Source organism: Drosophila teissieri, chromosome 2R (genome assembly GCF_016746235.2).
Source record: "Drosophila teissieri strain GT53w chromosome 2R, Prin_Dtei_1.1, whole genome shotgun sequence".
In the NCBI taxonomy this organism is placed as follows: domain Eukaryota; kingdom Metazoa; phylum Arthropoda; class Insecta; order Diptera; family Drosophilidae; genus Drosophila; species Drosophila teissieri.
The window spans coordinates 17,540,214-17,561,537 of record NC_053030.1 but is presented as its reverse complement, the minus strand read 5'-3'; the positions used below and the strand labels follow the sequence as shown (position 1 = coordinate 17,561,537).

The 21,324-nt window shown below is 43.5% G+C and overlaps 5 protein-coding genes across 5 annotated transcripts; 1 reads left to right on the top strand and 4 right to left on the bottom strand.

Moving 5' to 3' along the window:
- Nucleotides 1–110: 110 nt before the first annotated feature.
- Nucleotides 111–980, bottom strand: LOC122614821 (mucin-5AC). Its single transcript, XM_043789483.1, has 2 exons — nucleotides 851–980; nucleotides 111–820 (listed from the first exon to the last, which is right to left on the bottom strand). The coding sequence occupies exons 1-2, from the start codon at nucleotides 978–980 to the stop codon at nucleotides 111–113; spliced, it is 840 nt and encodes a 279-aa protein (XP_043645418.1).
- A 373-nt stretch (nucleotides 981–1,353) lies between these two features.
- Nucleotides 1,354–1,980, bottom strand: LOC122614836. Its single transcript, XM_043789504.1, has one exon. The coding sequence runs from the start codon at nucleotides 1,978–1,980 to the stop codon at nucleotides 1,354–1,356; it is 627 nt and encodes a 208-aa protein (XP_043645439.1).
- Nucleotides 1,981–2,353: 373 nt separating this feature from the next.
- LOC122614721 lies at nucleotides 2,354–2,923 on the bottom strand. Its single transcript, XM_043789361.1, has one exon. The coding sequence runs from the start codon at nucleotides 2,921–2,923 to the stop codon at nucleotides 2,354–2,356; it is 570 nt and encodes a 189-aa protein (XP_043645296.1).
- A 437-nt stretch (nucleotides 2,924–3,360) lies between these two features.
- On the bottom strand, nucleotides 3,361–3,984 carry LOC122614491. The gene is made up of 2 exons (XM_043789056.1): nucleotides 3,454–3,984; nucleotides 3,361–3,384 (listed from the first exon to the last, which is right to left on the bottom strand). Exons 1-2 carry the CDS (start codon nucleotides 3,982–3,984, stop codon nucleotides 3,361–3,363), a joined length of 555 nt encoding a protein of 184 aa, XP_043644991.1.
- Nucleotides 3,985–4,763: 779 nt separating this feature from the next.
- On the top strand, nucleotides 4,764–5,480 carry LOC122614832 (heterogeneous nuclear ribonucleoprotein U-like protein 1). Its single transcript, XM_043789501.1, has one exon. The coding sequence runs from the start codon at nucleotides 4,764–4,766 to the stop codon at nucleotides 5,478–5,480; it is 717 nt and encodes a 238-aa protein (XP_043645436.1).
- The last annotated feature ends 15,844 nt before the right edge of the window (nucleotides 5,481–21,324 follow it).

Below are 21,324 nucleotides of genomic sequence, written 5' to 3'. Positions count from 1 at the left end.
GCATCAATTATATAACAAAAGAAAGCCCATTATGTGTGCGGTTAAATTTGTTTTGATTTTATTCAATAAATTAAATGTCGTTTTGTGTGGAATACACCAAAGTTCTTTATCTATTTCTTTCCCGCGTAGCCGAAGTAAGGAGATGGCTGAGCCCTACGGTAAATATTCGGATATGGAATATATACAGGCTCGGACTCGGCCTCTGCTGATGCCACTGCGGAGCCACGGACGTAGATGGGATTGGAACTGATGCGGTGCAGATCGTAGGGGTTGACCAGAGAGCCGTGCGCATAGTGGAAGGGCAGAGGAGTGGTTTGAATCCGCGCGTTCTGCACCGCCGTTGAAGTGGTGTCCGTATCTGAGGGCGCCACAGCGGTGGAAGTGCTGTCCGTATCTGAGGGCGCCACAGCAGTGGAAGTGGCTGGAGATGCCGTCGTTGTGGGCTGATTGGCCACGGCGGTCGAGGTGGTATCGGATCCGGAAGATGTTGGAACGGCGGTCGATGTCGTTGGATTTCCCGTAGAGGTGGGAATGGCAGTGGACGTAGTTGGACTACCGGTAGAGGTAGGAACGGCGGTAGAGGTCGTAGGCGTGGGCAGTGTAGTGATGGGAGCGGCTGTGGTCGAAGTTCCGGTTTGCTGGTTGTTGTTTAGACTGGCTAAGTATAGGCTATACAAGTACGCGTTGTAAGCCGCTTGAGCCTCGTAGTACTGCTGCAATTGGCTGTTGTAATACGAATTCAGGTAAGCTTCGTATTCCGCTTGAGCAATGCTGTTGCTTGAGGAGCCACCTCCTCCTCCACCACCACCTCCACCTCCGCCTCCTCCACCACCACCACCGCCTCCTCCACCGCCACCTCCACCACCGCCTCCTGTTAGGGCGGACACTATGCTTCCCACGGTGTAGACAGGAAAACTGAAGGACTGACCCCAGGCCTGGCCAGTCAGCAGCAAGACCAATCCAATGGCTTTAAACAACATTATGAAGAGAGTTCCAACGGTGCTCCGGTTAGTTCAGAACTAATGTGATGGCTCCGTGATGCGCAGAGTTTTATACAGTCTGTCGGGTGTCATAAATTGAATTGTGTCTGAGACCTACATAGGACCGGACTGAAGCACGAGCTTGAGATCAAAATTCGATCTGGGCTCGGTGGAGACCCAAAAGTGGTCATTTGAATTTTTATTGTTTTGGCTAGCGAAATCACAGAAGTGAACTGAAAGCTTAATTCACATAACTTAGTCGACTAATGGGCTATCATAATAGACCTACTGCAAGACAAAGCTATTTTACAAACCATCTTTCCCTATGATTAGTTTTTTCTTTATTACTTTATCACTGATTAATAATAGTAGGCTAGCCAACTTGATAATAATAGGGCGTAGACCCATATATAGGTCTATAGTAAACGTATCTGGGTGGAGTTCTATTATAAAGGGCAGTGCTTTGCGATGGATTTGCTGCCGGACTGTTGGTAGTTTGCTGCAGAATTTTATTGACCGGCTGCTCGGCATCATCCAAATCGTATTTGATGCGCGATCCATTCTTAAAGTCTATGTAGTCCACGTCCTCATCGGTATCCCCTCCATCGGCATCTTTTTCTACCTCAGGTTTTCGTGTGGTAGTCGTAGTGACCTGGGCAATAAAGTCTGAGAGCACAGCGGGTGAAACTGTGGCGGATCCTGGCTGCTGTAAGCCCAGGAGAATTCCTTGCAGAAACTGCTCTCGCACCTCGTTGTTGGTTTGCTCAGAGTTAAATATCTCATCGGACTGGGGCTGTTTCATGATCGCACTGTTTGTGATGGCCAGCGTCTCATCTTGGGGTCTGAGGATGGGTATCTGTGGCCGTCCTGCCGTTAGCGCCAGAAGATAGAGCCAGGGTAGTGCTGTGCGAATCTGCTCCTGCTCCGTGTTCACATCACTTGCATTTGCCGGAATGCTGGCCGCGGCCACGGAACACAGTAGAAATCCGAACAGTTTCATATCGAAACGCGGTCGACTTTACACTAAGTTTGTCTGCGCATTGGGCTTGCATATTTAGCAAATGTCTGCACCGCAAGATATTAAAATGCTAATTTAGGTTCATTAATAAGTTGGCGATCAGAGAAATCGATCGCGTCTCTCTTAGTTTTCTTTATTTTCGTTACGCTGTTGCTCTGTTTATCTTATTTATTTGTTTACTATCGGTTGACTTAAGCTAAATTAAGAGAAAATGTATATTTGTGCTATTAAATGGGCCTAATTCGTTATCAAATCGGACTTTGTTTTTGCACTGATAAGTATCAAGTCTTAAATCTAAATAAATGTACACACTTCGTTTGGTTTTTAATAAGAAATTAAATAATATTATTGTACTTTATTTGTTAGCCGCAAACTGAATTGCCTGTTGTAATTGTACTGGGTATGGTTGGAGATGTCGAACTTGTGGCCTGCGTCGCCGGCGCTGTGGTTTGGATTTCTTTCGAGGAACATATCTCACTTTAATAGGTAAAAATTGCCCTAGACGTCGTAGTAGGGATTGTAGAAGCGAATGTGGCTGTGTTTGGAGCTGCTGTGTTTGTGGGCGTTTGCGTTGGCGTCGGCGGTGACCACGGTGACCATGGTGTCCACGGTGTTTATAGGGATCATATACGGCATATGGTCCGTAGCTTTCGTAGGGACTATAAACGGCGTAAAGTCCATAGTATGGATTGTAGGCCGTTTGTGCCAGATAGAACTGCTGCCATTGATTGCTGTAGTACTCGTTCAGATAATCATTGTAATCCGAGAGTGTCTCGTTCTTATGACTGCTGCTGTATTGTTTAGGTTGAGAGCTAAGAGCGCTTCTTGCGATTTGTAAGCCCAAATCCTGAAGATCTATACGCACGAGTTTGCCCAAGGATGGAGCGATTAATATAAAAAGTAGGCCGACTACTTTGATCGACATTGTGTCAAAAGACGACACGACTCAGCTCGGCTACCACAGAACTGAGGCTAAAGCCTGTGGGTGCCGTAGTTTTATAAATCTTTCACGGGGTCAGCATGTGAACTGAAACCTTAAAACTTTAAGTTCAGAACGTGTGCTTAAGCAGCGATTTAAATTTTTATGGACTTGCCTAATGGAAAGCATAACTTAAAAACAGACTAAGCCGCCACAGAGCCAGAGCCTAACTTATCTATCCCTCATCATCTCGGATCAAAGGTATCAAATCAGGGAAAGGAATTAATTTTACATAATTATAACCGAGCGGGGACTTCTGCCAACATATTTTCGTCACCTTCAAATCAAATCGTAGTAAAAACAAGAATATTCATTATCTTAAAAGTTCATTTTATTTTTATTTTTGTCTGGTAAATTCAGAAGATCCCCAAAAAGTCAGCTAATTACTTTACATATGTCGGACCATACTAAAATAAAATTAAATTTAATATAAATTAGTTGAACTATTGAATTGAACTTTTATAGACCCCGCTTACCAGCAAGTCATTCTCAAAAACGGGAATCCTGTAGGACTGCAAATTGGTCGTCTGGGATTTGGTGGTCATCAGATTCCGAACCAAAATCCGGCGTGGAACACCACCCTGTCGCACAGCCTTAACTCGTGTGCGGGGCAGAACCACTGGAGTCGCATAGGACCGATATGTATCCCAGTATTGAGGCTCCTGGGCCTGGGAGACGTCGTTAAAGGCTCTGGAATTCAGGTTCACAAACTGGATATTGGGCTGGCGGCCAAACAGAGACCTTATGAAGTTCCGAAGTGGAGTGTTGCCTGCATTTCCGTTGCTCACATTGCTGACAAGTTGAAAGTCCTGGCTGGTTGCGTTCGCACTAATCGTGAGATTCCTTCGCAATCCGTTGCGAAAGAAATGTCTTCCGCCCACAACTTGAACCTGTGACGAGGATGGGTATATTACCTGTACGCCAGGTGATCCATAAACCTGGTAATCTTGTCCTGCAATCGTGTTAGCTTGGAGCAGCAGCGTAAGACCAATCAAAGTGGCTAACATGACGGAGAGTTGCGATAGGCCTTCTTAGTTCCAGAGTTCAATTTGAGTTTCTGCCAGGCTGTGTTGGTTGCCAGCTCTTATATAATCAAAGGCTAGCACTTATCTAAATTGTTATTAATGGATCGGTTTGTGGGGTCGAACGCTTATAAATTAAAGTCGAATCGGTGCCCCATGTTCTAAAAGATAAAGTTTTTGCGGAACACTGTTTGTAAGTGACCTTTTTCACTAAGAGAACGTTTAACTATCCGCTTAGTAAACAAGTCACTTATAAGTTAACATTATTTCTTTAACGAATCGCCCTTTGTTGTTGTAAATAACTTTCTTTGGTTCATTTATGTTTGTCATGTTTTTAGTCCCAAGAATTCAGCGCCATTTCATCGGCACCAGTGAAGTTTATGCAAACATCTGCCACAAAGTAATAAAATAGATTTAATCACTTTTGAGCTGGTCAGTTGGAACTGTGGCAACAGAAATGCTGAACCCGTTAGCTAGCTAATCCATAACGCCGATCTCAACAAAATAAAAGCTAGTAACTTGTTGGGCGTGTTCTGAGCTGTTTTAAATAGCTAAACTAATTTGCATGCGAACTTGGCAGACACGGTGACTAGACATTTGTTTGCAAAAGATTGGACTTTTTACTAAAATATAATTTGAAAACATTTGAGAACTGGGTTAATGTTTATGGGCTGCCTTTCGCATTTCATTTGGAGAAGGTGACCAGTATAAAAGCACAGCTGATGCCATCTGTCAATCAGTTCAAAGCGAACACCCACTCCACCATGAGCACCAAACTGGTACTTTTCCTGTGCCTGGCGCTCTGCGGAGCCATGGCCATGGCCCTTCCCCTGGAGGAGAATCTCGAACAGAACTCGGCGGTGGAGAACAGCCAGGAGCTGAACAGCGTCGAGGAGAACGACGGCGAGGCGGATCCATCGACGTGGCGCAAGCTCTTCGGCAGCGAAGGTAGCGCTGGAAACCTGGTCGTCACCTTCCCACAGACCACCAGCACCACCACCAAGAAGCCCAAGACGACCAAGCGGCCGTACTACCCGTACCCACCAAAGTACCCGCCCTACCCGCCTTATCCGCAATACTCACCGTACCCGGCTCCGTACCCATATCCCGGCTTCTACCCACCTCCTCCACCACCTTATCCGTATCCGTATCCCGGACACGGCGGACACGGTGGACACGGCGGTAACGGCGGCCACGACGGTGGACACAGCGACGGTGGACACAGCGGACATCATCACCACACGACGACGACCACCACAACGACCACCACCACCAAGAAGCCCACGACGAAGCCCACCCACCCACACTACCAGCCACCACCACCACCTCCACCACCACCACCACAGTACTACCCGCCCTACCCATACTACCCACCCCCACCACCACCACCATCATCATCCAGCGACGAATCCGATGAATCCACCGAGACTCCCACCAAGATCTGCAAGAAGTTCTTCGGCATTGGACTCGTCTGCACGTAGGCGATAGATCTTCAAAGCCAGATCTTGAAAGCCAGCTCAATATTTATTTATTTATAATTTATTAACCGAATAAACAATTGGCAAACATGCAACTCGTTTTAGTGGGGTGGAAATCTGTAGCTTTGCTCAAGTGAAATCATGAGAATCATTTCTATAAAGAAATAACTTTTGTGAAATATTAAAGAAATATTAAAGAAATATGAAGTTTACACTTCAACTGCACTATTTAATTTTAACATCAATTTAACATGCACCGCAGTGGTTCACACTTGTCAACTTAAAGACGTATTCATTTAGAATGATCCCATGAGATTTATTCGAATTGATACAAAATCTACATAAATATGGATAGGCTGTCAGTGGGTTCAACGTTTTTGTGTCGCCACAGGTGCCGTGGAGATTGGTTCCTAATTGACAGCGACAGCCTCATTAACATGATTGTCAGCAAACGATGTATCTGAGTTTAAGCTTTTATTTGGCTGGGCCGTTGAACATTTTCAATTCCCCCGAGACACCCTTTGCACATTCAAATTCCGTTTAGAGGGCCAGCGAAGTGAGATGAAGTCGTAAGCAGGCCGGCTGATGACTTGATGACTTCATTGCCAGTTAAAGGTGGTCGCGCTCATTATAAAGATAAGGTTCGAGCTTCGAACCTATTGTTCGTTTGACGTCTGTCATCTAATAGTCGGCTTATTTATCGGGATCTTGTGCGCCGACTTTCTGGCGACACTAATTAAATGTCCGCCGGCTGCCTATTACCAAACCAAAACAGTTCGCAGGCAGGACAAACAAAACAGCCAGAAGATGGCGATAGAAAGGCCAGACTAGTTAACCATTTCCTCAGCTCCTACTCAGTTACCCGGCTCTCAGTGTTGCGTGTTCCGAAAATCGTAAATTTCGGATGTTGTTAAAAAAGTTTTGGCAGCGGCATAAATCTGCGGCCAACAGGACAACAGCTTCCACGGCAAAGTCAGTTCACTAACGAGCCAAAATCGTTGACTGGAAATCCTTGAGTACAGAAATAATGCCTATAAATATGCTGAAGCAGTTGTTGTCTATGCCTGAGCCCGTGCCCCTGCCCTTTTGTGATATTCAATTGAGTCAAAGGCAAAACTTTTGCCCAGCCAACCAACCAACCAGCCAGCCATTCGAAGGTCAACAGCGCAATTTGTTTCCCCGAATATGTTGTGGATGGAGTTCCGATGGAGGAGCAGTCCAGGAGGAGACCAAGCACCGAAGGTGCCCCACAATTATGAGTGTTTGCGATGTCTCGGGGCTATCCATCCATCCTGGCCAATCGAAGAATTATAGTTAAGTGAAGTGCCCGGGCGCAGCCTGATTGTTTAAACAATGAGCGTAATTACGCATTTCTATTGGAGCGTCGTAGGTATGGCAATTACACGCAGATTACCACGTAATTTATGAAATATGCAGGGACAAATAAAATACTATAAAACACGTACCCCGTACACAGACCCCATAAATAAGCCAACCAGCCAGCCAGGCAGGCTTAGCCAGCTGCCCATAAACTATACGTTTTCCGGAGCCGTTTCTCCTTTCAAATGTAAATATCTATATATGTATGTATTTGTATGTGTATGGCACCCTGGTGGCCATAGTATCTTGGCCAAGAGGCAGTTCCATCTTGACTGCGAACCAGTCGTTTGAGCTTGGCAACCAACGGAAGTACTTGGAGCGGCGGAAATACAAATGAAGTTAGCCATATCAGTGGAGCTTACTTAGCCAGCATTTTTATGGCGCTTCGCATTGTTAGGACAACTTTTGGGCTCAAAAGGAAAACGCATTTGATGCTCTTAAAAGGCAGTTATTAAAAATGTGATCTTCCTGGAAGCCCCGAAACGTACTTCAATTAAATGCCCACCCAAAACGGACACAAGTAAAGAATTTCTATACATTTATATAAAACAAATCAAGAGTGCCAGCGAATTGAAACGAATTCCGCCTGTTTCATTTATGTAAACGTTTTGCTGCACCAGTTTGCTCTGTTTGTATATCCCTGTGGATGAATGTATAAAAGTACGTTTGTATTTCAAATATAATTTGCACTCAACAAATAAATCGAGCGACTCTCCTTCAGCGCTCCTTCAACCCTCATCTCATCTTGGCCATTGTTCCCGACAATAGACGTCTGCGTATGGCTTTTCACTTTAATTGTGTGAAATTATTTTGAAAAAGTGTTTCGCATTTCATTTTGTCCTCACCCGCCGTATTTTTCTTTTTCATGCTTTTTTATGCTTTTTTGCTTCCAGTTTTTTGTTAACGATTCGTTTAGCACAAGGCCATATTTATTTGAACGGCAGCCTTTTAATGTCGATTTTTATTGTGCGCTGTATAGACACAAATTGCCTAGACAAATGAGACGGGGAAAAACAATTTATGAATACATATATATTTTATATAGATATATGCCTGGCATATTAACAACATGAAGATTGATCGAAAATCTCATCAAGTACAATTCCCATTTTTTCCTGAAAGGCAATTGAAGTTTTAATTATGCCGAAATGCCGAAATGTGAATAGGTGAACGTGAACGTTAATTAATTTTGCCACCCTGACCCAATCATCTTGTTATTCTGCGGCCCAAGGCAGTGTTTTATATATATACGCTGGCCATCCTTGTGGACCATTAGGTCTATTTTTGGTGGCTAAATTTGAGTCAGAAGTGATTGTAATGAGTTTTTGATATTCCCTCGTTGGCGTAAATTCCCACCATTCCCACCACCATTCTTACTGCTCTTCCTGTTCTTGTCAATTTGAAAATAGCCTCCGTTGCTTCCTGCGTCGGAATGTCCAACTTTCTGTCGAAATGTCAGGCTTGGCCACAGTTGGCTGTCAAATGGCAACAAGAATATACACTTCTGCCAGTTGCTGTCGATGTAATCAAAATGTGGCCGAGAAATCAAAGTCATCTCGGATAAATACTGAATTAAGTATCAGTTGAATATCCTGGCGTTTGGGTTGCGGGGGCTATCCTGAAATTAAAGGGCCGTTCAAGCTCATTGGCTTGAGAGCTCCACACCAAGCTCCAAATGGTTTCGTAAGCGAGGACAATCGAGTATTTTAGAGAACACAGCGCTTTGGGGTTTTGTTTTCGGCACAGAACTCGTCGTGGCATCGAAAACAAAAACCAAAGTGCGGCAAAGGCGCCAAAGCGAAAGGCACACACACACAGAATTGTGCACACGCACACAAAGACACACTCAAGGTCCTTAATGCCGCGCGGTTTTCCTCTTCTTCACTTTCACTAGGGCCCTGCTGCTTCTTTTTTTAATTTCTTTAAGAGCTAAAACAGAAATGGCGAAATAAGCATAATTTCAAGCGCCATAAAAACAAAGGCAGCAAAAAAATAAATTCACACAATTTGAAAAACGCAAACACTCAACACGCCAGCCAGGCCAGACTTCAGCTGCTCGGCTACATAGCTCCAGTTCCATCGGCTGCTCCTTTTGTACACTTAAAGAAACAATTTGCAAAAAAAGGTTCTCCAATTTGTTGAAGGATTTAACAGGTATTTTTAAAGCTACTTTAGTTTAATTTGCAGCTCACACATATTTTACGTAGCTTCAACTTGCATTCATTCTTTTGAAACCATTTCCTTTCCTCATAATATATAAAATTGCAATAAAAACATTTTTTTTTTGAGTGTAGACAGTGCTCGTGCAGCTGCTTAATGGCTTTCGCCCTGCGAGTGTAGGTGTAGGTGTAAGCGTGATGGTGTGTGCCTGTGTGTGGTTGATGGCCAACATTCTTGGTTTCCCTCCAAGTTTTGGATGAGAATGAATTAAAAAAATGTTTACGACTCGACCGCTTGATTTTCAGCACATTGGTAAAATGGCTGGTCAGAAAGAAAAGCGAAAAAAAAGCCGAACAACTGGAAACTGGAAAACTGAAAAACAACAACAACTAGGGCAGGAGTACCATAACCAAAAGAATGTGCAAGGGCACACCTCTCCATTAAAGCCCAATCTGCTGCGAAAATACCAAACCGACCGACCGAAACCCAAACGGTTGCAAGTGTGTGGTTTTGGGGCTACACTCCAATTTGCCCACCAAGTGGACAGCAGGGGTGCGGTGGTGGAAATTAATTGAATTGCCAACGGTTTGTCCTTAATTACAAGTGTCTAAAAATATTGGAAGCCATAAAAAGGCAACGCGAACAAACAACTATCACATCAAATTGAAAAGATACAAGAAAAATGTACCAGTTTTAATTATTATTATTGAAAAGTCGTTAATTGTGGAAGTAAAACCTCTCAAATGAATCAAATGCTTTTCAGTTGCGTTCCAAATACTCAACAGTTTTTATTGTTCCATGCTCATCACTCAGCTTGCGACTTTCTTTTTACTTTCTAGTCGCCCCAAAGTTTTAATTATTTCATGGCACACTTGAGGGCCGCGGCTGAATGGCTGAATGGCCAGCATGTGCGGTAAATGAGGCTAGAATTTCCAGCTAGGAAAACAATTCAATAATTGGCAATCAGAGGGGGAGATAAATGGGATAAGCCTGAAAATTAATATTGAGTAACTTCGATGGCTGCCACACGAACTCGATAAACAAGCTAATTAGTTTCTGCTCTTTGCCAATGAGATTGTAATTAGCGGTCTACAGCAACTACGACTGTATGGGGTCCAAGTGAATAAATGGTTGCAGTGCTGCTGGCAGTACTCTGTACTCTGTACTTTGAGGCAAGGATGCTTAACAAAAGTACCCGCAACCAATAAACGGTCACATGGACCACCACACCTATTGCACACCGCCCACTGTGCCCACAGAATGGTGAATCGTGTTGCAAGTGCAGCATAATTGAGCGAATTGGGCTGTTTTGGGGGGAATCAGGATAATCGGCTGGCTTAAAGGGGTGGCGCTGTCAAGACCGCCAAAATCGAAATGAGACCAAATGCACCTCTATAAATTGCGATGGCCGCCCCCTTGCCCCTTGCGGCAGTTGACAAAGTATTAGCGAGTTTTACGAGCCAAGCGTGCGGCTTTGGCTTAAATTTATGCGGCATTTGGCGGCATTTGGCGGCGTAGGGCAGGTAACTGCCCTTCAGTCTATTAAATCAGTGGCGGAAAAGAACTGAACGAATTATTTATGGCACGCATTTAGGCAGTGATAAAATATGATAAATGCCAAGATCCTAGTGCCACTGCAGCACTAGGGCGTCTCACCGCCATTATCTGTGCCCCTCAGCTGCCTGCCACATGCATAATTTAAGACAAATTGACTATAAATCAGGCCGACGAGCATTTTCGTTTGGCTTTGCCACCTTAAACGAATAATACGCAAAAAATGTGGTAGCTGGCATATAGAAATCGACATCGGCCTGAAAGCCAGCAGCATCTGGACACAGGTGGCACAACAACAGCGACATTGGGGCATTGAAGGATGGGGCTCAGGAGGTGGCAGGATGCGGCATGGCCATTGTGATGCCGCAAAACAAGCGCAGACAGTCGGAGAATTCATTTGAAAATGTTTTTATAAATACAATGCCCTAAGCTAAACGCAGGGTTCGTCTGTTTCCGCAAATGAAAATAATTAAATACTTGTGTAATTGAAAACGTAATTGTCTTTCTGGCGGAAAAGAACGGCAATGAATCTGATAATAGTTCGCCCTCAACCGCTTTGATAACATTATATTTTAGAAATGTATTTATCCAGCCATAAAAAGTCACTTAAACAGCATTGAAAATAAAGTTTTAAGTTGTGCGGAAAAATGTTGAGCTTTATAGTATCTTTTTTATGGCGATACATATATTTACGATGCCAAAAAACACTAAAAGTGAAGTTCTACTTCGTTGTGGGTTAGTCGAGTGCCATATTGACACTGCTGGTGAAAGCATTTGGGGCAGGTCATTTATTGATATAACGAAAACATATTTTTATTGATCCCGCGATGTGAAATTTAGATTTATTTTTAGGCAATTTGATGGCCTATGAAGCTTTTATAGTTCTGTGCGCTGCACAGGCCTTGTTTTTGCCATTTTTGCTTGTAATTGCTATGGAAAAACGTATAAATCTGCCGAAAAATACGTGGAAAAATGATTTTCCAGAGCAAGGCACGTGTGTGTGTCATGTTTTCCCGGAGGGGAGGCACTTCGGGAATTCCGCAACACCCGCCGGAGGCCGCAGCAGCTGTCCCCTGCACGCAATTAATCACCTGGCAACTGGCGACCCCGCAGGACGACAAGCGCTGCCCCGAAATTCAATTTCCTGCTCCTCATACCCATTCACCTGCACTGCACCGTGGGAAAAGCCAGCGAAAGTCCACAGTACTCCTTAGATTTATACTAAGCTGCATAACACATTTCAATAGTGATAATTATTAAAACATGAATAGAAAGAGGAATTTACTAGATTAAATTACAGCAATACCAAATAGCTTCTCTTCCGCTTGATGGATTTTATTCATTATTTAGCACAACACTAGAGCATACTGCTTCACTCCTGCTAACATCAAATGTTTGCCCCATCAACGCATTTATGCCTAATTCCATAATACAAAGTTGCATGGTGAGGGCCATGGAGGTGGCCAAGGGAAGGAAGCCAGACTCGTTTGCCTTTCAGAGTCTGCAAATGTCTAAAGCCGCTAAATATGAGCGCAGTTCCTTCAGCTGGCTGCTGGGCCACTCGAGCGGGTGAAGCACCTTTTAGACAGCAGCCAGCCACTTAATTTTGCGCACTTTTTAGCAGTTGCCAAGCGGGGGCCAAAAGGAGAAGACCTGGCCCAAACCAGCCACCAGCAACCAGCAAGCAAACTGGCCAAGAAGCTGGCGCGTCAGTCAAAGTGCAAGTGGCACTTGTTGCCACTCCAAACGTGCGGCCGCAAAACGGAAGCCGCTGCCAGAGGAAACGTTCTTCTACGGAATTTTCCCGCCATCCTCCAGCAAGCGCCCACTGGGCCACTTTTTATTCTTTGCAACCCGCCAGTGGAAAACTAACCCTAATTGCATCTACGCTGCATGGCCAACATTCACTTGTGGCGAACTGGGGCTGCAAAAACAGAGAAGCAAATGTATTTTCCGAATGTGTTTTCCCAGAGGTAAGTTTGGCTCACACACAGATATTGTGAATTGTAAATAACAAACATCTCGTGTGGCACGGCAATTATTTGGCCAAAAAAAGGCATTCAAACGAGAAAATCATATGAGCTTTTTGCTGACAAGCCAAAGGGAAAGATGGACGCTCAAGATACTTTCATGCATTGCGTCCGGTTACTCTACAAATTAAAAGTTCTGGCCTCTTTGTGGCTCCCCCAAAAACACTGAAAGTTCACTCAGCGAAAATGTATAAAAATTCCTACATTCGATATCTGAATTACATAGCATACATAGCTACATGGGTTTGGCTGAAAATACTTTTTGAATACATCCGTTATATAATTTGTAGCCATTGGTAAATCCAAAATTATAGTTTAAGAAAGTTTCTGCTCGGCTGGCTTTTTGGTTGTAATTTTTCCGTTGCCTGGAACGCATTTTTCATTCTGTTCAAATGGTTTTAACTAGGAATTCTGATGGCCACAAAACCCATGGCAATTTGGTATCGTCCTTGAGCCACCCCTTCCTCCCTCCCCCAACATATATTTCAGGCATGGGTATTGGACGAAGGACATGGAGCGACGAGGAGTTCATAGGCCTGCCTCCCCAGAATCAGCATTGTGTGCAAGGATATTCATGCAGTTGAGTGTCCATATGTGTTTGTGCAATTTCCCGGGGGAAATTTATGTAAATAAAATAACGAATAAAATTTACAATATTACAATCATGTGCAGTATATTCGAGCCTGCATTCAGAGAGCCCCCGACTTCCATTCATTCATTCGTTCATTTGATTTCGTTACGATTCACTGGAAATTGTGCATTGCTAGCCCGACCCTTTTCACTTCTTTATGTATACTAAATGCGAATGTATGGCTCTCAATTGGTTTGTTTTCTCGAGGGAAAGCGAGGGAAATCTTACGCCAAGGTCGCCCAGCTGATGGCAGTGCCACCCACTCCCCTCGATCCAATTGTCAATATCATTAAATGGGTAGTGGAATGGTAATAACAACTCGATGTGTACTGAAGTCCCGTCTAGACGGTGACCTTAAAACTGGATAGTAATAGTTATGCAATCAGTTTGATGGCGCAAAGAACAAACTTTAATTGCTTTGAGGCAGGAAAAGTTTTTTAATCATGATTTTGCGCATTTTACAGATGTGCGTGCCGGAATATATTTTTAGACAACACCACCCACATGAGGAGCACCCACATGAGGAGAACCCGCCGAGGACTAGGCAAATTTCACACCCAACTAGATTTGTAATAAGCAAAAGCCAGAGCATCGCTCTTGCCCTCGAACGCCCGTCCAAATGGATTAGAAACAACTTTGTCTGCGCCAGAAAGTATGCAAAATTATTGAAATTGAGCATTCAATTTATTTGCAAATGGCTTGCCATATATATTCATCCAAACGAACAGCTTTTGCCTTGTTTTCCGTTCTCAGGACTCTGCTTTTTACCGCACACAAACCCCCCACACACACACACACACATACATATGTACATGGTGCTGGCAGCAGGGAAAAGTTTAAGGATAACTGAAATGTACGCACGAAGGCGCCAACATCTATTAAGCTCCAATGGAGAAAATAATACATTATACATATCCAATATATATACACATATATTTTTGCGCACAACATGAAGCTCCGTGTCTATGTGTGTGTGTGTGTGTGAGTGTGAGTGCGCGGGCAATACAATCAATAATTATTTCCATATCATTAGATGCCAGATCGCAAAATGAAATGCAAAGCAAAGGCAAAGGCAAAGTGTATGAGCCAAACAAAAAGTCGTAGATTCCTCTTCCAAATTGGTAAGCGAATCACCGTGCAGGACTAACTGCTCTGCTCTAAAGTTGAAAATTCTATTTTTCTTCTTGTCGGTTCCGCCAGCTGTTCATACTTTCCGGCCGGAAAAGCTAAAAAACAATCACTGGAATTTGTTGGCCAAAATTGTTTCTATTAATTTTTCGGAACAAACTGAGTAACTGAGTGCGTTTTTGCCACCCCATCCACGTCGACTTTTGTTTATAGCCTACAGACTAATGCCACACATGTGTGCCCGTCATCAAAGTTGAAAATTTAAATGAACCGACAAAATTAGGTTCCTTTCCAATTAAGCCAAATGCAGCAAAAAGCCAAGCAGAAAAACTCGCAAGTAAAAAAAAGAAAAGAAAGATGCTTGATTTTGGAACACGACAGTGGAAATACCACTTGTTGCATATAAGTTTAGCTTAATTTGTATCTGTCTCTGTGGAGTGTCAAGTGTTCAGATAGAGCCAGGACAACTTTAAGTGTAAGCAAATCAAAAATGTATACAGTGTGCCAGCTGAACATGTGCAGTAAAGATCAGAAAACGCACATAAAAACGATATGCCTGCAATCTCTAGCAATACCTCATACAGAGAAACGAGAAAATGCTGGGAAAACCCATAAAAACCAGTGAGGAAAGCACGTGGCAACCGCCAGCGAGAAAAACAATCTTAAGAAAGGTGAATATTGTCAGAGATTGCGTGCGAGTGTGTGTATTTGACTCTCTTGAGGCGACAAAAGTGCGGAAAGTGCGGAAAAGCATATACATTTGCGCACATGTTGATACATTTAAGCTGATTTTGCAGATGATTAAAAGTGAATGGCCAGGAGCGAGACACACTCAAGAAAAAGGTACTTACAAACCAAAGACACACGGCGTATGCGTAATCTTCGCGCATAAATTAATAAACGAAGGCATTTTCTCATTTTCCACGCGGAACAGTGTGCTTTGACCCCGATTAATCAAGTTTGACTTATGAGGCAGCCGTAAGGTGCAGCGAGCACTTGGCTTACAGCCAGTCATCCAGCCATCCAGTCACATTTAATTGGGCCAGGCCAAGAGAGCCATTTGCCGTTCGGCAAAAGGAAAGCCAAAAAACGAAAAAAATCAGAAAAGAAAAACAGGGCACACAAAAAAGGCTGGCAATTGCACTCCGCTCTCCAGTCCGATTAAGGATCATTGGCAGCAGACAGCAGGCAGCAGGCAACTGGCAACAGGACACGAGTTGCCGCCAGCAAAGGTAGAAGAATAATTGTATGTATAAATAATTGATGGCAATAAACGGAACGGAGAAAAGTGCAGAACGAGTCGCAGGGCAACCGCAAATGAGCGCCATCGAGTGTCGATGTGGCAATTGTTTCGCATTTGCTTTAATGCCCCCCCACACACACACACACAAAGGGGCCCCATTAAGGGGATAATACAGTGGAGATTCGCTAAGAGGTGCCCCCATCCAGTGCCCGAATGACACGCGGCACCTATCGAGACCTCACTCTCGTATAAACAATGCATTGAACCCAGTTTGCTTTAATTGACAACATCGTTTGCAGCTCGTATGCGAAATTATTTATGTATGTGCAGCTTTTGTGCTGTAATTACATTGTAAATTTAACGTTTCGAAAACCAAAGTTTTGTGCAGATGGTACGAGTACATTTTAATGTCAGTGAAGTACAATTGAGGACGTAATGATGGGCCACACAGTGCAATGCCGCACATTTGGCTGTAAAGTTAGTTAAGTGCCAAAAGAATGTACAAATGTGAACCTTTCCTATCGCCAGCTCCGTTGGTAAGTGCTTGTATATATGCCTTTTATAAACAATTCTAATCAATATCCCCCTGCCATAATGTGCAGTACTCCCCTGGTTTGTAGAACCCCTCGAGTAAAAATGAAGGGGGAGCACCAAGTTTACAACTCCACTTGACTTGCTTGTAAGAAGCTGTTTGCGACATGCTTGTAAAACTGTTAACACACCAAGGCAATAACAAAGCCGGAACCAGACACACACGCACACTCGCACACACAGATACACACTGGTACAGAGATGCCACTCACCACGCAGCACAAAGACACAGACACCGCCCACCATTTATGGCGCGTGGGCGTGGCCGTGTCATTAGAGACGCTCAATCTCTGTGGCCTGTTTGCTCACGAGACGCAACACAAACACTTTGATTCAATTTCACTGAGGCGACGCCAACTCTGTGCAACTGCAACATCAACTTTGCAACCACCCCAGCAACCCCAGCCACCCCACCACCCACACAAGGCCACCGCAAAGAGCGCCCACTGCGCCATTTCGCCACCCACTATTCGGAAAATCGGGAAAAGTTTTGTGCGGCACTAATGCAAAATTTAAGAGAGCATAAAATGCCAGCGAACGGCACGCACAAGTTAACAATCATTTAATTTCCATGTTTCAAATAACTATTTCGCCGGCGCAAACTTTCGCCTGCCTGATAAACTGCCACCATTGCCACCAACTTCTAATTACGAATGCAAAATAATTGGTCTAAACCAATGGCGATGCACTCGGGGTTAGGCCGCCGGCAATTCGCTGGTTTGAACAGGTCCGATGCCCCGAAATGCTGAACAATGGAGCCTTCTTTTCTGAGTCTCTTGGCTAGATAAATAGTTCGGCGAATAGTTCTCCAGTTGCATTGTTATGCAGGCAGAGTTGCCCGAATGCCAAAAATGTACAATAGCGATTTCCACGAAAATATGGTTACAATTGCGTAAAAGTATGCATGATTAAGTATCAGAGCAATTAGTAACTGGCACAATCTACCCAGCATCAAATTCGCAGATCATTAAATACTCGCGCTAGTCTGGCATACCCTCAGTAGCGGAGGCATACCCATTCGGCGCTATATCGTGCACAAGCCACAGCAAAATCGTATCCATCTCCATGTAATTGCAGTGAATACTCAGCACTTTATTTGCTCAGCGCCTCCCCCAGTCCAGTTCATTATGGGTACCAATGTGGATTTCCATTGCCTGTGCACTATTTTTATTTGGTTGATGGACGAATGAACCAATGGACCAGTGGGCCGAGGGCATTCATTTCGGTTTGCTGTGGCCACAGTGCGGAACATATTTCTACAAGCCGAATAAGTACTTATTGCGATAATGAAACTGAACAGCGCCAACAGTGCAGCGAAAATGTTCAAATAATTGCGGCCATAAATTGAAGAAAAATATATAAATTTCGCGGCTTTGATATGAAATTATGATACATTTGAACAGGGAAACGGACATGGCTCGCATTTCTCCATCAATTAGGACGTAGCATTCAAATATACACCGCTTCCCGATTATTATTATTATTTTTATTGGAATGGTTATGGGGCCATAAGCTGAACATGCTACACATTCAATCCATTCGGCATCCGAGCGATGGTTCATTGGATTGCCTCCACATTGGCGTTGGGATATTCGAATTTAGTAACTGATACGCAGGCCCGCAACAATGGCCACATAACACGGGTCCCTGGTCCAGTTATAGCAACAGGGCCAGAAAAGAAAGCCATAACGGGGCAAAAGAGAATCGTTTCTTGGCGAAATTGCCACAATAAATGCTAAAATGTGATTGTGCTTTAATAGTGCCGCCGCCTTTGTCTGTGACTTTCGCAGCCACCAGGGACATATCCACACGCCATATGCAATATAGAGAGCACATATGCCGATGTGTGGTGTTCGTTCCATATGAGCCTGCACTAGACAGCACGTGCCAAACCAAGAACAAACCAGGAGCAAAAAAATCAGAGGACTAAAAAACTTGTCTGACTCCTTTCAGTTTGGCTTGTCACTGACCGAATCGCTGGCGCCTACACACTCGTATGTATACATCGCATTGCCAACAATTTGCCGTCTTAAACTTTTCCACTTGAGTTTTGCGAGTGGGGGAAGAGCGTGGAATGCGTATGCAACTTTAATAGACCTTCAGTCCGAAGGAATTCAAGCCAACATGCAGCGTTGCCTGATCCTGGGACAGCTGTCCTTCACCGTTAGCTTTGACACAAGGATCTCTGCTGGCACATGCGAAGGGAATTCCTAGCTGTGGCTAGAAGAAATTATTGCAAAAGCCGTGATGAATTATTCACCTAGACTAATTTGACTGCTCGAATTCGTAATTATATATTAAACCAGAGAGAACGCTATAGTAGAGTTTTCCGACTATCTGATTCCCGTTACTCATCTAGTGAAAGTGACAGTTTTTTGTGGCTTGTGGGCGTTAGAGTGGGCGTGTCAAAATGTTTGCCACTGAGAACATCCGTCTGACCATATAAGCGTTTGTATAAGAGCTTTTGTTTGTTTACATCATCAGCTGTGATCTTTCAAAGTGAACATATGTTTTAGCAGGTGGTCTGCAAATATTTGGCGTACAGTTTCGTGTTTGTTGTTTAACTCTTAATTAAAACAAAGTAAAACAAATTGATTCAACAACTTCTGTTAACTTTAGGAAAAGGTATGTTCTAAATAAAACAATGTGTTTGCGACCCGTATTTTTATGTTTATGTTTATTATATGACATTCCATATTTGGACCAATATTTCGAATGTTCTGATCAAAATACTGATATTTAAATCGCAAAAACACAGAAAATCAATTTTCGACCAAAATCCAAAAATCATCATCAAAAATTGGAAAAAATTTGAAAATAAAAGAATTTTTTTTTGCAAACACATTTTGATTGGAAATTTAATTACGAATTTAAGGAGATATCCCATTCCATATTTGGACCAATATTTCGAATGTTCTGATCAAAATACTGATATTTAAATCGCAAAAACACAGAAAATTAACTTTCGGACAAAATCCAAAAATCAACATCAAAATCAGCACCCCGCACCCCGCACCACGCACCCCATTCGAAATATTGGTCGAAATATGGAATGTCATATCTCCTTGAATTCGTAATTAAATTTCCAATCAAACTGTGTTTACAAAAAAACATTATTATACCCTTTACTCGTAGAGTAAAAGGGTATACTAGATTCGTTGAAAAGTATGTAACAGGCAGAAGGAAGCGTTTCCGACCATATAAAGTATATATATTCTTGATCAGGATCAGTAGCTGAGTCGATTTGGCCATGTCCGTCTGTCCGTCTGTTCGTCTGTTCGTCTGTCCGTCCGTCTGTCCGTCCGTCTGTCCGTCCGTCTGTCCGTCCGTATGATCGTCGAGATCTCAGGAACTACAAAAGCTTGAAAGTTGAGATTAAGCATACAGACTCCAGGGACATAGACGCAGCGCAAGTTTGTCGATTCATGTTGCCACGCCCACTCTAACGCCCACAAACCGCCCAAAACTGCCACGCCCACACTTATGAAAAATGTTTTGATATTTTTTCATTTTTGTATTAGTCTTGTAAATTTCTATCGTATATTTCTATCTCCTTCGCACTAACGTAACGGGTATCAGATAGTCGGGGAACTCGACTATTACAAGACTAATATAAAAATTAAAAAATATTAAAACATTTTTCAAAAGTCTGGGCGTGGCAGTTTTATGCTGTTTGTGGGCGTTAGAGTGGGCGTAGCAACATGAATCAACAAACTTGCGCTGCGTCTATGTCTCTGGAGTCTGTATGTTTAATCTCAACTTTCTAGCTTGAGATCTCAACGTTCATACGGGCAGACGGACGGACTGACGGACAGACGGGCATGGCCAGATCGTCTCGGCTATTGATCCTGATCAAGAATATATATACTTTATATGGTCGAAAACGCTTCCTTCTGCCTGTTACATACTTTTCAACGAATCTAGTATACCCTCTTACTCTACGAGTAACGGGTATAATAAATGCAGTCTTTATGCGGAAACCTATTTTATTCATGATATTTAATCTAAACGAGAAGCTCTAGTTAGATATTCGTTTGTAATTATTTGCTATGTATGTTTCACACTTAGCTGTGTTTATTTTGTGTTCTGTTGAATTGCATATCATATTCAGAAATTAGAGCATTTGCTATATGCTAGACACTGGCTGGTCCTCGCTTTTCTCAGGGCGTCATCCTCCATATGAATGTCGGCTGTCAATAACCATTGTGGTGTTCATACATCGCTCTTGTCTAGCAAATTGGTTCAGTGGATTAGTGGTGCGGGTATACTCGCATATCTGTCGTTCTGTCGTTCTGTGTGCGAGTGTGTCTGTCATTGTGCCGGGATATTGGGACATGACTCTGACAGCGCCACAAAATGGCGATCCACTCCCACTTTCACTTTCACTTCCACTCCCACAACCCGAATCACTGGCTGGATATCATAAGCTCGGCTAAAGGCTCTCCGTTTATTCTTTTAAGTGGCAAGGGCAGAAAAAAAGAAGAAAATAATTGGGCAAGCCATACCCCCCAAACCCAGAAGCCACATCTTTCAAAATCTATCAAAATCTCGCTTGTGTGCACAATGACTCAGGCTGACTTTGGCTTTAAAAGGTCTTAGGGAGTGGAAACGAAATCGGGTATTTGGTTCACGCTCCATTCCATCTGCACAATTCACACACAGCCGTGTTAATCCGCACTAATTTGTTGGCCATAATTCACTGGGCCGGCCCAAAAGCGAAAGCCAAATCCGTAGTCCCTGGTTTCTGTCGAATAGCTGAGCCATTTTCAAGTTGCCCATCCTCAGCTCCTCAGCAGCAACCGCTCAGCGTTTAGTTTGCCATTTACAGTGTGATGGATATCATGGAAATTATCCTTTTTAATTGACAGCTGTTATGTGGATTTGGCCAGCCTCAGCATTAAACCCTGATTACGCGCCAAATTTATTTTTTGGCCAGAACCGAACTCAGAGACTCAGGACTGCGGGTGATGCTCATTTTTATGAGCGTAACTTCTTGTTCCTGAATTTGGTTTCCAGCCGACGCCAAATATCCTTCGGCGCGCATTAGCCTGACCATTCCTCCTGATTCGCTTTTTCGCAGGCGATACTATCGCAGGCATAATGAAGGACTTTTACCCGCCCTTCCCCACA